Source organism: Mastigoproctus giganteus, chromosome 13, assembly GCF_048544385.1.
Source record: "Mastigoproctus giganteus isolate SK-2022 chromosome 13, ASM4854438v1, whole genome shotgun sequence".
Taxonomy (NCBI): Eukaryota; Metazoa; Arthropoda; class Arachnida; order Uropygi; family Thelyphonidae; genus Mastigoproctus; species Mastigoproctus giganteus.
In genome coordinates this window covers 91,234,968-91,256,324 of record NC_143587.1, presented here as the reverse complement: position 1 = coordinate 91,256,324, position 21,357 = coordinate 91,234,968, and the positions used below count along the sequence as shown (strand labels likewise).

At 36.9% G+C, this 21,357-nt stretch overlaps 1 protein-coding gene across 1 annotated transcript in view; it reads left to right on the top strand.

Annotated features, from left to right (window-relative positions):
- The window catches only part of LOC150076253 (coadhesin-like), a 270,840-nt gene that overhangs the window by 51,367 nt on the left and 198,116 nt on the right, over nucleotides 1–21,357 (top strand). Inside the window, exon 3 of the mRNA XM_090388126.1 lies at nucleotides 14,688–14,861. Within this exon, the coding sequence (XP_090244252.1) occupies nucleotides 14,688–14,861 (174 nt within the window). The remainder of the gene's footprint in view (nucleotides 1–14,687; nucleotides 14,862–21,357) is intronic.

Below are 21,357 nucleotides of genomic sequence, written 5' to 3'. Positions count from 1 at the left end.
ACAAATTGTTGAGGAGGCTTCCATCCTGCAGTGGGTTGATAATGGCTGCACTTTACCTTTTTTTTTTTTAGTGGATTCATTGAACAACAAATATTGGGTCATATCTTGTTACTGGCATGAAAGTAAGTTTACTTTATAGATTTTGGGTGATAAACATGGAAATAATGCTTAAAATGGCAGATTGGATCTTGTTTTCAAAAAAAAAAGTTTTTATATTTGTACAAGGTATTTTTTATATATATGGCAGTAAGATGTAGCTACAAACATACCTGTATCAAACACAGGACCTTTTTACCTTTTGCAGGTATTCAGCTTAGGGAGCATCCCTTTTCACCATCCAACGATAATTGGCTAGTGTGGTGGCACACCATTTGCTTTTGTATCTTTGTTCCATTGCTGTAATGTCTTGATGGAAACACTCACCATGTTCGTCACTGATGGCACTACAGTTTGGCAGGAAGAAATCCAGGCATGAGTGCAAAAAAATGCATCTTCAGTGACATGTTGCACCCCAGTTTTTCATAAGAAGTAATGAGATCTTCCACAAGCTGACTCTAGTTGCCAGCTTTAACATTTCTTAGAAAACCAGTCAAAACATTTTGAAAGGCTTTCCATGCTGATTTCTCACTATCACTAAGGTCACGTTTGAACTGTTCATCTTTGAAAAGTTACCTTATTTGTGGATCAATGAAAACATTTGCCTTAATCTTCACTGTACTAAGTCTTGGGATTTCTCTTGCAAGTTTGTGAATGCAGGACAGTTCACTTCCAAAGCCTTCAAAAAATTTTTCACGAACCCCAGTTTAATGTGGAGTGGTGGAAGCGAAACTTTATTTGGATCTACCAGAGGTTCAAATGCTACGATCTTCATTCCGGGTGTTAATAATATAAAATAATATAAGTTAATATTAATAAGGTGTTAATAATGTAATATAATATAATATAATATAATATAAGACCTTGAATGATTTGAGCAAGCTCGATGCTGATGGGATTCTTCCTCTTGCCCAGATCAATTGCCTAAGGGGACATAAATGCAAATTGAGGAAAGACTGTTGTAGAACAGAGGTGCAGAAATTTGTATTTAGCTAGCGAGTGGGTGGGTGATTTTGGAACAAACTTCTATCTGTCATTGTAGAAGTTGACAGCTTAAATAAATTGAAGGCAGAAATAGGCAAACATTTGGAGTGCATGGATGCATGAAATCGGAAGGTTTTTTTTTTTTTTTTTTTTTGACTGATGCTGTATAAGATTGCTTTCTTGCACCATATGCCTATGCTAATGCTTTTTGTTGAGGCCAACTCCTCTTCTCGTAGTGCATATCCTTGGCATGACTATCCCACTTGCAGAGAAAGCAACTATACTTGGTGTAACCCTTTTGTAATCCTAATTAGGCTATAACCCGGTGGTTCCCAAACTGTGTGCCGTGGTGCCTCAGGGCACCACAGTGAACTCACAGGGGTACCATGGGATATTTTATATTTTTGATGGAAACACAGGGATACTCAGCATTTGTCAAACACTGTGCGAACTACTAGCTCTAGGTAGTTCACAGTTTCAACATTACTTAATTAAGTTTTTTGGACAATTTAACATTGTAATCGTTACTGTGCCAGGAGTGCTGTGGTTCTAGGAAAAAGTGAAGGGGAAATTCTCCAATGCATTACAGCCTAAAAAAATGTGCAACCTGTGCAATTTTTGCTGGACTTTCTGGAACAGGACATGATCTAGCCTAGGAGGATGTCTTTGTGTGTGCTAGGTGCAGAGAGGCACCTAACACACACAAAGATGTCTAGGTGCAACTCTGCATTCTGATGGGCATAATTAATGCCTCTCATTGATGCCCATCAATGAGAGTTTGAAGAGTAGGGTAGATGCTCTCGAGGAATTAAAATGGGGGACCCATCAAGCTCTCAGCTGCCCAGCTCAATGCCAGAGCTCACTTCTGTGCATCAGGCAACACAGCAACAATCTCCAAGGCAGAATGCGCTGGTCCCACAAGAGCTAGTTATTGTGGGTGACTGTCAGAGAGACGGGAAATATATTGTGCAAAAAGGATAAGTGGAATATGCGCAGGGTATTTCTACCAGGGATAGAAATACCCTGCGCATTTCTACATAACTTTTGAAAATCAACTTGAAGGGTGATAGAGCAGATATCACCTTTCAAGGAGTTGAACTCACGTTCTAGGAGCCGCCCTGGATAATCGATTTCCCGGTTAATCCAGAAATACAGAAGTCCTTGACATACATAATAGCAACATAAGACGTAACTTTTTACTTCGTCGAGTTTTACGTAACTTGAGAATAACTAATAACATATTGCTACTATATTATTATTGACAAATCTGAATTCAGCATGATACTTGTTAATGTTTGACCATTTGCATACATTCTTATTAGTTTAATTTTCTGATCCAAATCGATCGCTTTCCTTTTCTTGGTAGACTTACTAGTACCGCTGTAATTATTCTCTTAGTCGGCACCACGATAACTGTCAAAATAAAATTTTCTGTAAAGAACTTCACAGGGTTAAGGCGAAAACTCACTACAGTACTACTGTATCACCCCGTGCGAGCTCACGTTTTACTAAAGCACATTTCTGGAGGTCACTACTATAAAACAATTTTAACTAATTGCTTTTGCGAAAATACCAATAGCTGGAATTCTGTGGGTTTTTAGGTTATTATGGTGAAGTGTGTGTCCCCTACACTGAAATCTTCAGTAGCCAGGTGGGCAGGAGCAGCAGTGCGTAGCATGTGCTTCTTGATTAGACCGGGGTTCGAGCCCATGACCACCAAATATGGAGGATGTGGAAAGGTCAGGGAATGACCACCGCATATCCCTGGAGCAATATGGCCTTAGTTGCTAATGCTCCTAAAAACCAAATAATAAATAATAATAATATTTTTTTGCATGTTACTCCATATCTCACTTGTACAATTTGTGCGTGCCATGATCGTCGATATTGATTGCTTATTATTTTTTTGTTTGTTTTGTTTTAAATTTTACAATTCTAAAGGAAAAAAAAAAATTTGAGTTAAAAAAAATTACTTAAATCCGTAGTTGCGTAAGTCAGAGACTTACTGCAGTGGTCTCAAACTCATATTGCATGCGGGCCAAATGCACGATCTGAAAGCAGCTGACGGGCCGGAATTTTTTTTTAACAAAATGAGAGTGAATATAAGCATTTACAACAAATACATAATTGAAATGTATTTGCAGGCCGCATAAAATTGCTTCGGGGGGGGGGGCGAATGCGGCCCATGCGTCGCCAGTTTGAGACCACTGACTTACTGTATCAAAAAATGTTCAGCAACCTATGTAAAAAATATGGTGATTGATAAAAAACGAAAAAAAATTACCATGTACTACTCATGTGTCCAATACGATGCTTCCCTTTATTTTTTGCGATGTTGATTTTAAATCGAAAAGATTCCCTCAATTTTTTACGCTGTTGCACATGGTTTGGTCACCGACATTATAATGGTTCATTAAAGATTTAACCGATGCACCGTTTTCAAACTTTTGAATAATTTCAAATCTTTGTTTAACCATATCCCTGTTGCGCAAAAGAGCGCAACTCTTGTGCTTACCAATCATTTTCACGATTTCTAAACAAAAAAATATATATACAGTAAACCCCCGCTATTCGCGGGGGTTACGTTCCTGAGAAATTCCGCGAATACTGAAAACGCGAATACTGAGTTATGGCGCCCATGGTAATAAAAGGGTTCCGTTCCAAAGTATGAAATATATAACAAAAATTAGTCTAAAATTTTGTCTGTACGTATTATGTGTATTTACCTACATAATATGACTATGTACATAGACAAACGTAGAGAGTAAGTACATAAAAAAAAAAAAAAAGCATAAGGCATCGAAATGAAAATAAGAAACAATTTATTAAATGTAATACTGTACATATTTATTAGACATTTTAAAGAAACCTTTCAAAAACATATCAAGAACATGGGTTGCTGGGCGAAAAATAACCATATCGATTTTTAAATCTTTCAAACCAGCCTTTGCTGGCTAAAAAACTTATCCCGCGAGTGCTATCACCAGTTTCACTAAAGTGTAGTGTTGATAAAGGTGTTTTGCCTTTTCACGAATGATAAGTGAACTTAACGGAATTTTATTTTGAGTTCGGTCTTCTATCCACAGATTTAAAGCCTTTTCCATTTTTTCTAATTTCACATCACGAGTTATAGAGCAAATTTTTGATGCAATTAGCGCGTTTTCACGGACACTACGGCGGATTTTTTCTTCCGATTTCTTGATTGATCGTACCGTTGACTCATTGATTTTATAATGTTTTGCCACTGAGGAGACACTTTCACCATTAGAAATTTTGTCTAACAATTCAATTTTACTCGCTAATGTCATCACCTTCTTTGATCTTTTCACAGTTCCCTTTTTATTCGCGGCCATATTTTTGTAGGATTAGAAAAGAACTTATCCACAATAAAATCACTTTCTTTTAACTTTAACACGCTCGAAAAAGTCTGTTTACATCAACACACTGCAAAATGGTAGATTTTTCACTTTTGTAAATGTATCAATTAAAAGCAAGAGATGAAACCTTCTATGACAAGCGCATTACACATACTGAACAAGGATTAGCTTGAAACATCCGCGCTCGCGATTTTGTCACCCCCCACCCATTGAGCGCAGGACACTTCCTTTTTACACCTTTTAAGTTATTTTTACTCATTTTTAGAGAATAAGAGGCACACTTGATACACATAAAGCTGTGAGCGTGTAGCAAAACGAATAAACAACACCATAAAGGCAGAGACAACTCTATTAACACCTCACTAGCTCACATTTTACATTTCTGGGGGTTACTACCATAAAACAATAAAAACAATTTCCAGTTGCGTTCCTGCTAGTGGAATCTGTTATAAACTGGTAGTGAACTCTATCTAATTGCATTTGCGATAATACCGATAGCTGTAATTGTGTTGGTTTTTAAGTTATTATGGTGAAATGTGTTTCCCCTTCACTGCTATAAAAAAATAAATACATTTTCAGAATCTTCTCTTCATTTCTATCGTGTTGCGTTCAGTTGGGGTGATTCCGCGTTCGACTGCCATTTCTTGTAAACACAAAGGCGAATCGTGCATATGCGAATTCAGTTCGTGTTATATACAATATCGTTCCCCTAAATTGTGTAAGATTGAATTAGTGTAGTGTAAACACGTGTTATAAGACGACTGACTGTACTACTCTGTGGACTGGGCAAAATGATTTTAGCCACACCCATGTTTTTTTCATGGCGGAAAATGTTCCGGCGCTTTAAAATTCACATTTTTTTAGGTTTAAATCAGCGACCGCGAATACGCGAAACCGCGAATACAGATACCGCGAATAGCGGGGGTTTACTGTATTTACTATAAAAAAAATTTCAACATCCCTGACATAAATAAAAAAACAAAATTTGGCCTTTTGTAGTGCAACGGAACACAACAATCGACGTAATGCACTAAATCAAACTAAATATTTGGTCTCTTTTTCTTTTCTTTTTTTTTCTTTTTTGAGCGACAGGTGTGAAGACAGAGGGGTTGCAAGATAATAGGTACATTAATCTCCCAATGATGACTTCTAAAGCCACATCTTGTTGCTTATATCTGACTTGCAAAACATCTGTTTACTTATTCTAGTTTTTACTTGAATTTTTATGATTTTTTTTTTTTTTTTTTAATTTGGACCCGGTTAATACGCTTCCCAGTTAATCCAATCCCGGTAAATCAAGAGTCTGCTGTATCTGCAATTCTGCCCAGACATGATAGGATTGACAAAGCTCTCATCATGACATGTCTGCACCCTGCTTACAAGTTGCAATTTTTAGATCATCCCTTCCTATATACAGATGGTTCAAAAACTGAATATCATGCGGGAGTGGCAGTTTACACATCTGATATCACCACAGCCCAAAAACTCCCAAAAGACTGCAGCATTTATACTGCAGAACTATAAGCCATTATGTTAGCGCTAAACGAAATCAAACACTCAAGCTCACAAAACAGCATCATTTTTACTGACTCCATTAGCTCCATGATGGCTATACAAATTGTCAATTCTAATAAACACCCACTGCAACAACAAATTCAATGATAAGTATCAAAGCTCCTTGAACAATGCCATAACATTAGATTTTGCTGAATCCCAAGTTATGTCGGAATATATGATAATGAACAAGCAGACAAAGCTGCTGAGGAAGCCAACAGCAACCTTTTCTGCACCCGAACCATTCCTTGTACTATCATGTCCCTCCTATCCTGTCTGGGCAGGATTGCAGATACTTTCAAATTTATCCCTAACTCACAACTTTTTTTCACAGTTGACATGTACTTGTTAAATAAATCCACAGATCTCCTACACTTAATGTCATTAGTGCCAACGTGTACAACGATATCACTTTTTGTGCCCTTAAAAGTTGATATCTGCTCTACGTCATGAACTTTTGCCCCTGACAGACATACCCTGGTTCTATTCACCTATCCTTTTTGCACATTATATTTCCCATTTCCCTGAGAATTGAATCACCGACAATAGCTCCTTTGGGACCAGCACATTCTGCCCTGAAGATTGCCGCTATGTTGCCTGATGCACAAGAGTGAGCTCTGGCATCGAGTTGGGCAGGTGAGAGCTTGATGGGTCCCCTATTTTAATTCCTTCAAGGGCATCTACCCAACAATTCAAACTCTAATAGACGCCCATCAGAATGCTGAGTTGCTGCCTAATTTCTTCACATTATCTGCACCTAGCACATAAAGACATTCTCCTAGGCTAGATCATGTCCTGTTCCAGAAAGTTGCACAAACGTGTCACGTTTTGCACATTTTTTTAGACTGTGATGCATTTGAGGATCGCCCCCCACTGTGGTTCTCCTCCAAACCACAACACTTCCACTACTTTGTGTGCATTGCTTTGCTGCCTCTAGTCTGGGGCATGATTTCCTTTTAAATACAAATTAATTAACAATAAAAATTAATAAGATTTATAAATTTAATTGATTAATTGAAAATACTATACCAAGCTGACAGGTTCCTAATAGAATGCTACTTTTTACGTTATCTAGTTTTACGTTATACCTTATGCTGTCAAGTTCGAGATATATGTTATGCTATTCCGTATCGATCTAATATACAAAAACAATGACGGCAAGATGGTACAGAAGTGTAAGGTAAATACTCCCAGTGGTAGAAATCTGGTGAGTTATGAGCTTGGTGTACCCAGGGTCCTGAGCTGGATATCATCATTCTTCTCTTTCTTGGTGATTCCTTTCTACTTCCGACTCTTTCTCTCTCTCTCAGGGTAATTTGGGAATTTTTTTTATTTTGGCTGGTGCAGCATAAGCCTCAGGCTTCTTTGCACCATATGGCTAATAATAATAATAATAATAATAATAATAATCACTATTGTTACAACAGGCAGGGCCACGTCGCATATATTGGTCGCCCATGTTCAAAGTAAAAATATGCCACCCCGGAACATTGTAATTCCCCTCCCCCCCAAAAAATAAATAACATTTTTCGTAATAATATTTTATCTATATTAGAATTTATAAATAATATTTATATTTTTTATTTTATTTCCTTATCACGCTTTATTCATGCTACACATATTTGAACATGAAAAGGTAACATAAAATTAAAACAGCTTTATGGAATAAATTTTATCGAAATTTGATATGTATGTTTTAAATAATATCACTTAGTTGGAAAAAAATCATGGAAACAGATATTAATAATAACTGTTATAAAAATATATAATAATAATAATAACCTTTATTTATAACTAAACATAATTACATGTATAAAGTTTAATTCCTGTGTTATTATATATTTAACTTTTAAAATAAATTGAAATAAAATGACTAGATATTAAATAAATCGAACTTTTCGGGCTTTCAGTTCTTAAAATTTTTTTATCACATCGTGCAAATCTAAACTTTCAGCTAAATCGTGTTCTATCGGACATTGTAGTATGAAGATAATTTTTAATTTTGAAAATGATCTTTCCCCAGTAGATACACTCACTGGCAACGTAAGTATTCTTAGAGTATTTCCACTACGTTTGGAAAAGTGGTGCATAAATTATTTTCAAAAATATACTCTAATACTTCCGTTAAGTACTTTTAATTCATCGGTCATGTCATTATCATCGATATCGTCTGTTAATTTATTTTGCAAATGAAAGAAGATTAAGTGGTAACCAGTAAAAACTATTTGTAATTAAATTATTTTTACTGGTTAACACTTAAACTTCTTTCACCATGGATCCCAGGCCCATTTGTCCTCATTATTTTGCAAATCTTTACAACATTTTAGAATTTTTTGATCGGTTACATTCTTTAAATTATACAGGGTGATTCACTACCAGTGCGACAAACTTGCAGGAGGTATAGGGGGGCACAAAGACAAATCAGAATCGCATAGCATTGCAGGGTCCGAAATGCCTTCGTCATGCGGGAGGTCGCATGAACAAAGAAGCAAAGAAAAAGAACAGAAACAGCAACTCGTTAGTGTAACAGAAATCATTTTATTGACAAGTTTTACATGGCAAAAAGCCATGCTACAGAAGGTGTTCGAAAGTTCAACCAGAAGCAGTCACACAGGCTTCACAGCACCACCGCATGGAATCCCTAACATTCTGGAAGATTCCTGGCGTGTCTCAAATCTCCCTGGCAGCTACACAGATGCGAGCAACGAGGTCTTCAACTGAATCAACGGGGGTCTCGTACACCAATGTCTTCATTTGACCCCAGCAGAAGAAGTCCAGGCATGATAGGTCCGGTGATCTAGCAGGCCAATGAACCGGACTACCACGACTTATCCAATGCTGTCCAAATGTAACATTTAGGTGTTGGCGGACGTCATTGGTGTAATGTGGGGGAGCTCCATCATACTGGAACTACATTGAGCGGTGCAACGACTGAGGAACATGTGCTTCTTCGATAAGTTTGGGCAGGACTTGTGTAGAAAGATCAAGTATGCCTTACCGTCCGGACGAGGGGGCAGAAGGTACGGTCAAATGAGGTGGTCTCCAACAATGCCAGCCCAAACATTGACAGAGAAACGGCGTTGAGTTGCATGTGTTCCCGTACCATGGGGGTTCTCCAAAGCCCACAAATGGGCGTTATGTTGATTGAAGGTTCCCTCTCTTGTGAAACTTGCCTCATCTGTGAACAATACGGATGCAGCAAATGCGCTGTCTGCCGCACTCTGTTGAAGAAACCAAGTAGCAAAAGTCCTCCGGAGTGGATAATCCGCAGGCTCCAAAGATTGGACGCATTGCAGTTGGTATGAACTCATTTGGTTTGTTGACAGTATTCTCTATACAGTGGATTGGGAAATACCCAATCGTTGGCCTATCGCTCGAGTACTCGTACTCGGATTGCCTTCTGCAAGATGTAGGACATTCTCCTCATTGTCTGACATCCTTGTCGTTTGCTCTCGATTCATGGTACCTCTCGTGAAACAACCAGTCTCATGTAACCTTCTGTGCACACGTGCGAAAATCGTATGATGAGGAGCATGCCTGTGCGGGAAATGTTTCTGGTACAAGCGCAGAGCGGCACGCCCATTACAGTCCGCAGCTCCATACGCGAGGTGCATGTCGGCCAGTTCAACGTTTGAATACTCGTCCATCCTACTGCCTTCGGAACCGGTTCGCAAATGCTGACTTCCAGCGGGATCGCTGTTCACACGACCTCCAGTTCAATGTCCTCTACTGCATGACAAAGGCATTTCGGACCCTGCAATGCTATGTGATTCCGATTCGTCTTTGTGCCCCCTACACCTCCTGAAAGTTTGTCGCACTGGTAGTGAGTCACCCTGTATCCCGTATGTCATATAAAAAATTGAAATCATGACTATGTGTTCTTAATAAATCAAACCTGTCTTAAAAATAAAAATGAATTTTAAAATTTAACTGTGCATCGTTTATTCCTTCATCTGGATTTTCATAATCAAGTGATTCAAATTGAATTTTATTTTTACGTTGGCATATAAGAGAGACATCAGGAAATTTAGTTTCGGTTTCCAATAACTATTTTGATTTATCTCAAAGCTCTAAAAATCCATTATCAGATTGTATACTTTGTAAGTAATTAGATAAATTATTTAATTGATCAAGCCAAGAATTTATATTCAGTTTTGGATTTTGCATTGTTTTATTTGCTGCATTCACATTATTTAATATTTAGTACCAAATTACTATTGAACATATAAATTTAAATGATTTTAATTTCGAGGCTGAACATTTTGACTGGTGTTGTGATTTAACATCTTTATTCTTATCTTCCATTGTTTCTAAAAGGCATCATAAATTTCGCCAATTTCTTGTCTTAATGGCCTTATTGCATATATAGACTTTCCCATCATGTATTGCTTACTGGTTAGTAATTTCGAAACATGTTTTTTCAAAACATGTTTCGAAATGTTCCCAATGTTGCGTGGGCAAAAATAAAAATATAAACAATTCTTGAACTGAGTTTAAAAAAATCTACTGTTTCAACATTAATTTTAGCAGCATCATTAACCACCAGGTTGAGACTGCGTGCAGGGTAAAAAAAAAGCATGGGGGGTTGATATTTAAAATTTTTCTTTGCAAACCATTATGTTTGCCCCTCGTGTTAGGTCCGTTGTCATAACCTTGCCCGTGCATATTAATATCAAGGCCTAATTCATTAAACTTGTAAATGCACTTAACCCTTCTCCCGTCGAATTTGTTATAGGGGAAAAACCTAAAAAGTGTTCTCTTATATCTACTTTTTTGTTAACTTCATTTAAATTTACAAATCTAATTATAATAGTAAGTTGTTCTGTATGGCTTACATTAGGCATAGAATATAATACTGTATTATCGAAAAATAGTTACATTGTTTTGCCATGAACAAAATGTAGTCTTTAATTTGGGTAGCAATTAATGAAATTATTTCATTCTGAATTTTGTCACCCAGATATGTTGGCATACATGTTTGAGGATTTTGTATTCTTTGAAGTTGTGAAATGGTTGGATCAAATTTTGAAATCATTTCTATAGCTTTTAAAAAATTGCCATTATTTGAGTCAAACAAAATATTACTCGTTCCCCTAAGGGCTGAATATATACTGTATATATTATCCGTTTTATTGCTTCATACCAATGAATTTTTTCATGATTAAAATTCAAGTGCAAATTGGTTATAAATTTATTATAATTTGTTTATAGACTGTTTCTCTGGTACGCATTCAATTAAAACCCATTATAATTATACCTCAATCAGCATGGTTTCACATAACACAGAACAGTTTTGGTACCAATTATCAGTGCATTGTGGGGTATTGCTGTATATATTATCCATTTTATTACTTCATACCAGTGAATTTTTTCATAATTAAAAATTTCTTGCTCGCAGTGATATATCGTGGTTTTGTTTTCTAATGCTTTTCTAAGATCCATCCATTTAGTATAATTTTTAATATTAGTTTTATTCGTTTCATGTCTCGATAAAACTTGGGACAAATGTTGGCAGTGTGAAAATCCATTTGTAGCTAACAAATCCTTGGGAAAACCGAAAAGTTTGCAGGGAAATCAAAAAACATTATTCAGAGATATAGAGTAGACCAACCAATTTCTTGAGGTTTTTTCCCCATTAGGTAAAGTACATTTGTAATATGAATCGGAATTTTTTTTTCCGCTATCATCAACAGGATAATTAATATTTTTTCCTTGTATAGGTTCATTTTGAATTAAAAGTTGCACTAACTTATTAGACAGCCTTAATGGCCACATACTGGGATCGTCACTTATTTAATCTACTTCAATATCCTTTATTTGCGTTTCAGCACTACTTCTATCTTGACCTTCGTTTTCTTTCTCGTCGTCGTCTTCATAATTTTATTCGTCAGAACCCGAACCACTTTCTGCTATGGACACGTTGCAAATGTTGACGGGCCTTCGAGACTTTGAAAGTATTTTAAAAAAGCTACTTCTGATTTTTTATTTTCTTCTTCTTTTACTTTTCTTTTTTTACGATATTGCGCACCAGAAAATCTTTTTTGTTTTTCGGTAAGTCTGGGCATGGCTTCAGGAAGTCTTTAGGCATGGCTGAATATAAAAAATATTTTTTATTACTATTATAAATAAATAATATACATACGTTTTTCAGTTACAAAAACTCACCTGTTGCAGGGTAATTTGATGTCAAAATTTAATTTAAGGAAATCGATAATTTATGATAAACTTAATGCTGTTAATATTTATTAAATTTATTTTTTAATATTCTTATGTAATAGATTGCACTTTAAAATAAAACTATTAAATCTTAAATTTCAGTTCATTACCTCTGTAAACGATACTCACTATAACATAACTGACAAACGTTTTTAGTTGGTGGCGATTAGGTATGAACAAGTAATTCCCCTACATTTGATCAAATTTCAGTGAATGCATCCCTATCGTTAAAAATGGTAATACTGTATAATTGGCTCTCAACAACTACTAATATATGAATGAAGAATCAAAAAAAAAAAAGTTACAGGTTCACTATCTAATCTAAAAGTTACAGGTTCACTATCTACAGAAGTTAAACCTATGAGTTTAATTTCTGTTCCAGGAAAATTAACGGAGTCACTGGTTAAAGAAGCACTGCAGGATCATCTAGACAAGACTTCAGTTATAGCTCGGACACAGCATGGTTTTGTTAATGGGAAGTCTTGCCTGACCACTTTGATTGGATACTATGATGCAGGCACAAAAGAACTGGATGCAGGGAATAACTTTGATATTTATACTTGGATCTTAGAAAGGCTTTTGATACTGTTGCACATGGAAGACTGCTGCACAAATTGGAGCAGTGTGGCATTGGAGGCAAGTTGCTGCTATGGATAAAGGGGTGGTTGAGGGGAGAAGGCAGAGAGTGGTAATCAATGGGCACTGCTCATCGTGGACTAATGTTATTAGTGGAGTCCCTCAGGGTTCAGTGTTGGGTCCATTATTGTTTTCTGTATTTATAAATGATATTGATGATATTATATCAAGCTTAATGTCCAAGTTTGCAGACGATACGAAGGTTGCCAGGGTTACTACTGACACTATGCTGCTCCAACAGGATCTGGAAAGGTTGAGCAGATGGGCTGAGAGGTGGCAAATGAAGTTTAACATTGATAAATGTAAAGTACTACATATGGGAAACAGCAACCCCAGAGCAATGTATCAATTCTGTGGTACTACACTGACAGTGGTAGAGAATGAAAGGGACCTGGGGGTGTTTGTGCAGGCAGATATGAAGTTCACTAGCAGTGCAGATGGGCTGCAAGAGTACCTCATGGTGTATTGTCAATGATATATAGGAATTTTTCTATCAGGAATAAGGAGGTGATTATTCCCTTTTATAAGGCAATGGTCAGGCGACACCTAGAGTACTGTATACAGGTCTGGAGGCCTCATTTCAAGAAGGATGTAGAGCTGCTGGAACGAGTACAGAGAAGGGCAACAAGATTAGTGAATGGAACAAAGGGGTGCTCTTACGAAGAAAGGCTTAAGTTTTGGAAAATACAGTGTCTGGAGATTAGGCACCAGCGAGGTGATCTGATAGAGGTGTATAAAGCCTTGAATGGTTTGAGCATGCTCTTGCTGATGGGAGTCTTCCTCTTGCTCAGAATAATCACCTGAGAGGGCATAAATTCAAATTGAGGAAAGACAGATATAGGGTAGATGTGCGGAAATTTGTCTTTAGCCAGCGGGTAGTTGGTTGGTGGAACAGACTTCCATCCCTTGTTGTGGAAGTTGATAGCCTAAATAAATTTAAGGCTCAGCTGGACAGGTATTTCGAACGAACAGAAGGGTGAAGTGGAAGTGGTTTTTTTTTGGCTGATGCTGCATAAGCTTGCTTTCTTGCATTATATGCCTCTGATAATGCTAATCACATAAAATCAAGTAATTGCATGACATTGAAAGTTATCATTGATCAGAGTTCTTTCAAACAGAGAAGAAAGGAAACATTTCCTTTAATCTCTGTTTGAAGGCAACCTTATTCATTTTTGATATGATTTGATGCCAGAATCCCAAAGTGGATTCAGAAACATTGTCTGTAAATAAGCAGTTATTTTAATATATTAAATATTCTGGATGTAAGGGTTCTCTGAACATTACATTGTCAATAAACCATATTGGTGCTTTTTAAAAAGTGGAGTTAAAGTGTTTTATTTAATTTTAAAGTTTAATTTTAATTCTCAAGAAGACAATCATTATATGGCTAATATCAGTCAGGATAGTCTTGATGTGGTTATGTGATCTAGAAATGGTATATACAGAAAAACACCAAGAAACTGCCCCAGTAACTACAACCTTGGCCCATGCCAACTAGGTGAGCACTGATATGAATCTGTGAATCTCTCTTCTGTCATCTATATATTATTATTTTTTTAGATTATTACTTAGTTGTAAACCCCCTCTGGGGTTCTCTGTCAGGGATAGCTTGCATTTTCAAAGTGATTATTGTTATTACTATTACATTTGGACCTGGATATACTGGGTATATCAGTGTTAAAAATTCTGTTGTTATGTATTATTTTGACTAAGAATATTTAATTTTCTTTTACAATAATATTTAGGTTTGTGGTTTTGAACTTTCACTATCTATGTATAGCTAAATATCTTTATTTGTAAAAATGGGTAACATATTTATTCTAGTGGATGGAGGATGGGGAGAATGGCAAGCATGGGAACCCTGTTCTGCTACTTGCGATAATGGTGTAAGATACCGGAAAAGACCGTGTAACAATCCAGTTCCATCAAATGGCGGACGAATTTGTACACCTGAAGCAGCAATAGAAAGGCAGACCTGCTTTCTTGATCCTTGTCCTGGTAAGATTGAGCTTTTTTTTTTACCCTCTCATAGAGAACTAACATGTGTGTGTGATATGACAGACATGTTAATGCAAAAAAGGCAAATCTGTATGAAAACTCTTTTATTCAGTGCACAAAATAAAATTTGTATAAATCTTTTTAATACGTAAAACTTTGCACTGTGCAAAATATTCTCCAGTATTTTGCACTTTGCAAAATATTGGAGAATATCCCAATATGTGAGTGCTTACTATTGAATAAAAATGGGATTAAAAGCATCTAACAGAATGCTTCTCTCCATTATTTCAGATTCCCTTTTTTAAACTTAAATATTAAATTGACTTTACACTGATCTTTATCAATTTCCATGATTGAGATTCCCATTTGTGATATTGCATAATATTAATATCTGCAATTGAAACAATACATCTGCATAACATAAAGTATTATATTTAAATCTGATTATATTATTATTATTATTATTATAAAACTTTTCATCCTCTTTTTTTTATGGGATTTTTACCATCCCATGCACTTGGCCAAGGAACTCTCTTACTCTTACTGTCCCTACAAGTGTCCAGGATTGCGACTTTCTTGAGTTCCATGTAATGTTCTCTGGGAGGCCTATTTGCTGCTAGGTTCTTGTGGAGACTCTTTGGCACCATGCCAGTGATTGACATGGTGATCAGGATAGTCATTACTTATTATTATTATTATTATTAGTAGTAGTAGTAGTAGCAGTAGAAGTGGCATATAATCCAAGGAAGCATCAGCCAAAAAAAAAGAAAAGAAACTTCCCACATAACCTGTCCATCCCCTCCAATAAATTGTCAAGTTCTTCATTGATTTTATTCAAACTACCCACTCCCACAGCAACAGATTTAAGTTTGTTCCAATGATCAACCGCCTGCTGGATGAAGGTAAGCTTCTGCACATCTATCCCTCAACTACCTTTCCTCAATTTGAATTTATGCCTCCTCATGTGTGTGTGTGTGTGTGCGTAGTGTGAGTTAGAGGAAGAATGCCATCAGCCTTGAGCTTGCTCAATCAATTCAAAGCCTTAAACACCTCAATCAGATCATATCGCATGTGCCTAGTCTCCAGACACTGCAATTTGAAGAACTCAATCCTTCTTGGTAAGACTACCTTTTGTTACCATCATGAATCTCATTGCCCTTCTCTGCACCCATTCCAGCAGCTGTATATAAATAAAAAAATAAATTTTCTGTTTATACTCCGGCACGACAACCAAGTCAGTAGAGTTCACAACGAATTGTCAATACAAATATTTATCATATTTAGTAGTCACGGGCTTGAATCCCGGTCCACTCAAGGAACGCGTGCTATGCACTCTCGCTCCTGACCACTCGGCTACGTCAGGCCTAATCCTTCCTAATGAGCCCTTCAGACCTGTATGCAGCCTAACTATTGCCTTGTACAATCGGATAATCACCTCCTTATCCCTGCTAGCAAAGTCCTTGTATATCATTGACTAAAACACATAAGCTGTCCTGAGAGTTTGTCAGTGCTGCTCAGAGAACTTTATATCTGATTGCAAATTATCCTCAGACCTTTTTCATTTACCACTACTCTCAGTGTAATTCCCCACAGTTTATGTTAATCTAAGATTACTACTACCCATATGCAGAACCATGCATTTATCCTCATTAACTTCAACTGCCAATTTCTCAGCCCATCTGCCTAATTTTCCTAGATATTGTTGCAATAGCTTACCTTGATTACTGTCATTAATCATCCTGCCAACCTTTGTATAATTTGCAAAGTTAGACATTAAGTCTGATATACCTAAAAAGGGGTTTAGGGCTAAAAGCAGATTACAGGAAATTCACTAGATGAACAAGTTAGTGCAAAGCATCATTTTAGTTTGTAACAAATAGCAATAGCCTAGAGCAAGTTGCTGTGGATTTCAAGAGCTGCTGGGGGTCATCATGGAACAAGTAAATACATGGGTTGTGTTAGGTTAGCTAAGAGTAAGAACAGGTGCATGTACACCAATGCTAGAAGTATAGTAAATAAATTGGATGAATTTGAAGTGCTGTTCAAGGCATCAAAGGTAATTATTGTTGGGATATCAGAGATATGGTGTCACAAAGATATAAGCAGTGTAGAATTAGAATTTGGGGAGTACAGTGTGTACAGAAAGGATAGACAGGGTAGGAAAGGAGGAGGGGTTATGCTGTTAGTTAAGAAATACAAAATCTAAGGAAGTGCATCCATTTGGTATGGGTGGACAGTGCAATGTTGAGTCAGTTTGGTGTGACATAAGCACTCGGAAAGGGAAAAGGAGAGTAGCAGTGTGTTGTAAGCATAATGGCTCTGATGAGTACAACAAACAGTTGTGCAGAGAAATATAGTGTGCTAGTAAATCAGAATGTCTTGTAATAGGGGATTTTAACTTTCCAGATATTGACTGGAACTTGTGGGTTGGTCACTTGCACGCTAGCAAGACTTTTGTGAATTTATTTGAGGATTGTTTTCTATAGCAACATGTTTGAGGGGCAACCAGAGGGACTAATACTCTTGATCTGATTATGAGCAGTGATTATTCATGCATTACGAATTTGTAGATAAAGGAACCACCACTTGACAGTAATCACAGTGTACTGATGTAGGATTTACTTAAAGATGTAGGATTTACTGTAACTACCATCAGGGGGTAAAGGGAAGGGTTTTTGCTTTCATAAAGTTGACACAGTGTTCTCATACAGTTTTTAAATTCTATACAGTGGGATCAACTGATACTGTTAAACAGCAAATTCTAAATGGGAAGACTTCAAGGAATTAATCTTGGAAGCTGTTAGTCTTTTCATCCAGAGTGCACAGCCTCTTTAATCATAATCATACTAGTCTTTTCATACCAATTAAGACATACTGTTCAAGATTTAGACGTAAATAGATGTCAGATGAACTAATGAGGCTCATGGCAGAGAAGAAAAATGTGTGGGATGCATATAAATATCAGGTGACACAGAAGCCTATGGCAGATATAAGCTAGTCTGTAATCAATTCACAAAGGAGGTTAGGCAAGCAAAGGCTGTTTACAAGAAATCCTTGGTAAAGGATGCAAAGAAAAACAACAAAGACTTCTTTACCTATGTAAACTCTAGAAGGAAGGGTATGAATCAGATTGGTCCACCTGATATTGATTGTTCGACTGTTAATGAGCCTGCTCAGATAGCTGACAAACTGAACAAGTATTTTGCATCTACATTCACACGAGGAATTCTGTAAGGAAGGGGAAGACAGAAGTTTACTAAATTCTAAAAGGGAGCTAAATGATTTTGTAATAACAGAGAGCAAGTGGAGGAGAAATTGCTCAAGTTAAACATAAAAAAGGCACCTGGGGTGGATGGAATCTATCCAGTTATATTGAAGGAGGCAGCGAGGGAAGTTAGCAACCCCTTAGCCATAATTATGAGAGCATCCTTAGATTCAGGGGAGGTCTCCGTGGACTGGAGATGTGCAAATGTATCTCAAATTCACAAAGGGGGTTTAAAGGGTGATAGAAATAATTATAGACCTCTTAGTTGTCCAGGGAAAATAATGCAGTACTTGGAGTAATGATATAATGGAGTAATCAAATACTGTTATACTTTTGGCTTATGAGTTGATATTTATGTTTGATTTTGGCTCCTCTGTCTTTTCCTGCTGTGTTTGGGTTAGATCCAGTCCTCCATGCATTTCAACACAGCTGCTGTCCTTTTTTCAGATCAGGCATACAAGAGGAGAACATTTCAAGAATCATTTTATATATAATATAAAATGATTCTTGTGTGTCTATAAAATGAGTCTGTCTATAAATAGAAAGGAGTGCACTTTAAAGAAAATACCTCAGTCTTTTTAAGGAGAAATGTCTTTCTGGAAAACCAATATATATATTACTAAGACACTTATTGAAGCAAGAAAGAACACTTAGAAGCCCCTCAGTTAGGAAAAGAACAGATGGAGGCCCAATGCAAACACAGGAAAAAGGGAACCCCAAAAACAACCATAAATATCAACCCAGAAGAAAATTGTGAGTTAAGATGCGAGTATTAGAGTACTTAATTTGTAACTAAATTTGTTTAGCTGGAGTTTTAGCAGTTTGTTAGTTTCTATGGGTAACCTTATTCATAAATTTATTCTTACAGTCAGTCCTGAAATTTAAGTAAATTAAATTAAATTATTTCATTACTGGCTAAAAGAATACCAATATATTTAGCTCCAGAATTTCTCCCTAACTTAGACTTTAGCAATCTCATACCAGGAAGCCTTGGGTTACATTAACATCCTGGTGCATCCATAGCCAGGTGTGCAGGAGCAGCAGTGTGTAGCACACTCTTCTTGATTAGACCAGGGTTCAAGCCCATGACCACCGCATATCCCCGGAGCAATATGGCCTTAGTTGCTAATGCTCCTAAAAACCAAATAACAAACAAACATTAGCATCCCATTTTAAACATATCTGGTTCAAGGATTCTTACCAGCATATCTGGATTCAAGATTTCCTCCTGACTGGTCAAAAATTTAGGTTATAGAGAAATTTTTTCTAATTATAAATTGTTAATTGTTACTTCCAGTGAATCATGCAGCATGTTATATGGCATGTTCAGAAATAATTCCAGAAACATAACAGCAGCTTTACTATACTTCACTGTCCTGCTCTTCACCAGATTCCAACTTGATTACACATGTGTGGAAGGCTGTTTGTGGTAGGGATCCACCACCGTTCAATCTGTGGACACTGCAGGATGTAGCCAGCATACTTGTAAAAGCTTTCAGCACCTTGTGAAGTCTACACTTTGGTTTGAGGCTGTTCTGAGAGCTAGAGGATATTGTACTCACTTTAGGTTTGTGTACTTAATAAACAGGCCAATCATGTTTTTCATATATCAAGTAAATCAAGACCTATTGAATATATCAATATGTGCTTCAAAGCCACTGTTAACTCATATTCATCTGTAATATAGAGTATATGAAATGCTTAGCATATAACCTACTATACTTTCATTTTGTGTGTTTTAATGTATTGTTGATTCTGTAATGTCTGCAATTTGTATCACTTTATATTTGTCGAGTTTTTCTTAGATATTTTAAATAAAATAACTAAAATTTCCATTTTACTCTTACTGCCACGCGACCAGTGAAATATACTGTATTTCTCCATGTATAAGATGCACCTTTTTTTGAAAAATTTGGGGTCTAAAAACTGGGTGCATCTTATACAGTGGTTGTAGATTTATTTTTCCCTTGCATTTCCCACTTTTTCACACTTGTTGGCTTTGTGCTCATTGTTCCGCACTTGTTACCAGCCGACCGGGCTAGCTGGGTGGGTAAAGTACCTGCCTGGCAACCCAAAGGTCGTGGGTTCAAATCCCGCCTCGGGCTTGGATCAAAGTACTGCAAAAACCTTAGGAGGTGCATTATGGCCACAGAAGTCAATGTGCCAACAACTACCAAAAAAAGAAAAAAAAAAAAACTTGTTACCGGTATATTAGGTTACGTTTTGCCACATTCTGCCCAGAAATGGCTCAGAAAAGATTTTCGTACCAGTGCTGAATTCAAGTTAAAAGTGATCCAGTTTGCAAAAGTGAATGGAAATCGTGCTGCTGAACATAAGTTTGGTCCTCCTCCAACTAAGAAAACAATCCGAGACTGGCTACGGGAAGAAGAAACCCTACTGAAAATGCCACTGCAGAAGAAGGCCATTAGAGGCAAGTCAGCAAAATGGCTCGATTAAGAGAGGGAATTGAAGATATGGATTGAGGAGCAAAGGGCAATTGGAATTCCTGTGTCCACAAAGATAGTTCAGCATGAGGCAAGAAGAATTTCTGATGAAAAAGAAGTTACTGATTTCAAAGGACACAACTGGTGCTTCAGGTTCGTGAAATGGAATGGACTAAGCATGCATACATGCACCAGAGTTGCCCAAAAGATGCCTGAAAGCTATGAGCAGAAGGTCCTTGAATTTCATCGTTTTGTCATTCAATGTCGGAAGACACCTCAGTTTGAGTTGAGACAGATTGCAAATATGGACGATGTCCCCCTTCAATTTGATGTCCCAAGTAACAGAACTGTTGATAAGAAGGGGGTGAAAACTGTAACTGTGAAGACATGTGAACACGAAAAGAGCCATTATACAGTTGTTCTAGTTAATGGTTGTGCCGACGGAACCAAGCTGCCTCCTATGCTGATTTTCAAATGCAAAGCAATGCCAAAAGAAGACATTCCTCGAGGAGTGATTGTCCACGTTCATGACAAGGGTTGGATGGATCAGGATGGGATGAAGATCTGGTTTGAGAAAGTTTGGAGCAGGAGACCAGGTGGGCTCTTATGCAAACCTGCCCTATTGGTTCTTGATCAGTTCAGGCACACATAACAAAAACACAAAGAAGATTGCTGCAGAACAAAAAACAAAACTTTCCATCATACCTTGACATTTTGACAGTGATGAGTTGTATGAATAAAACTTGAGTTCAATAACTTTATGTAATACATTTTTTTTCAAATTTTG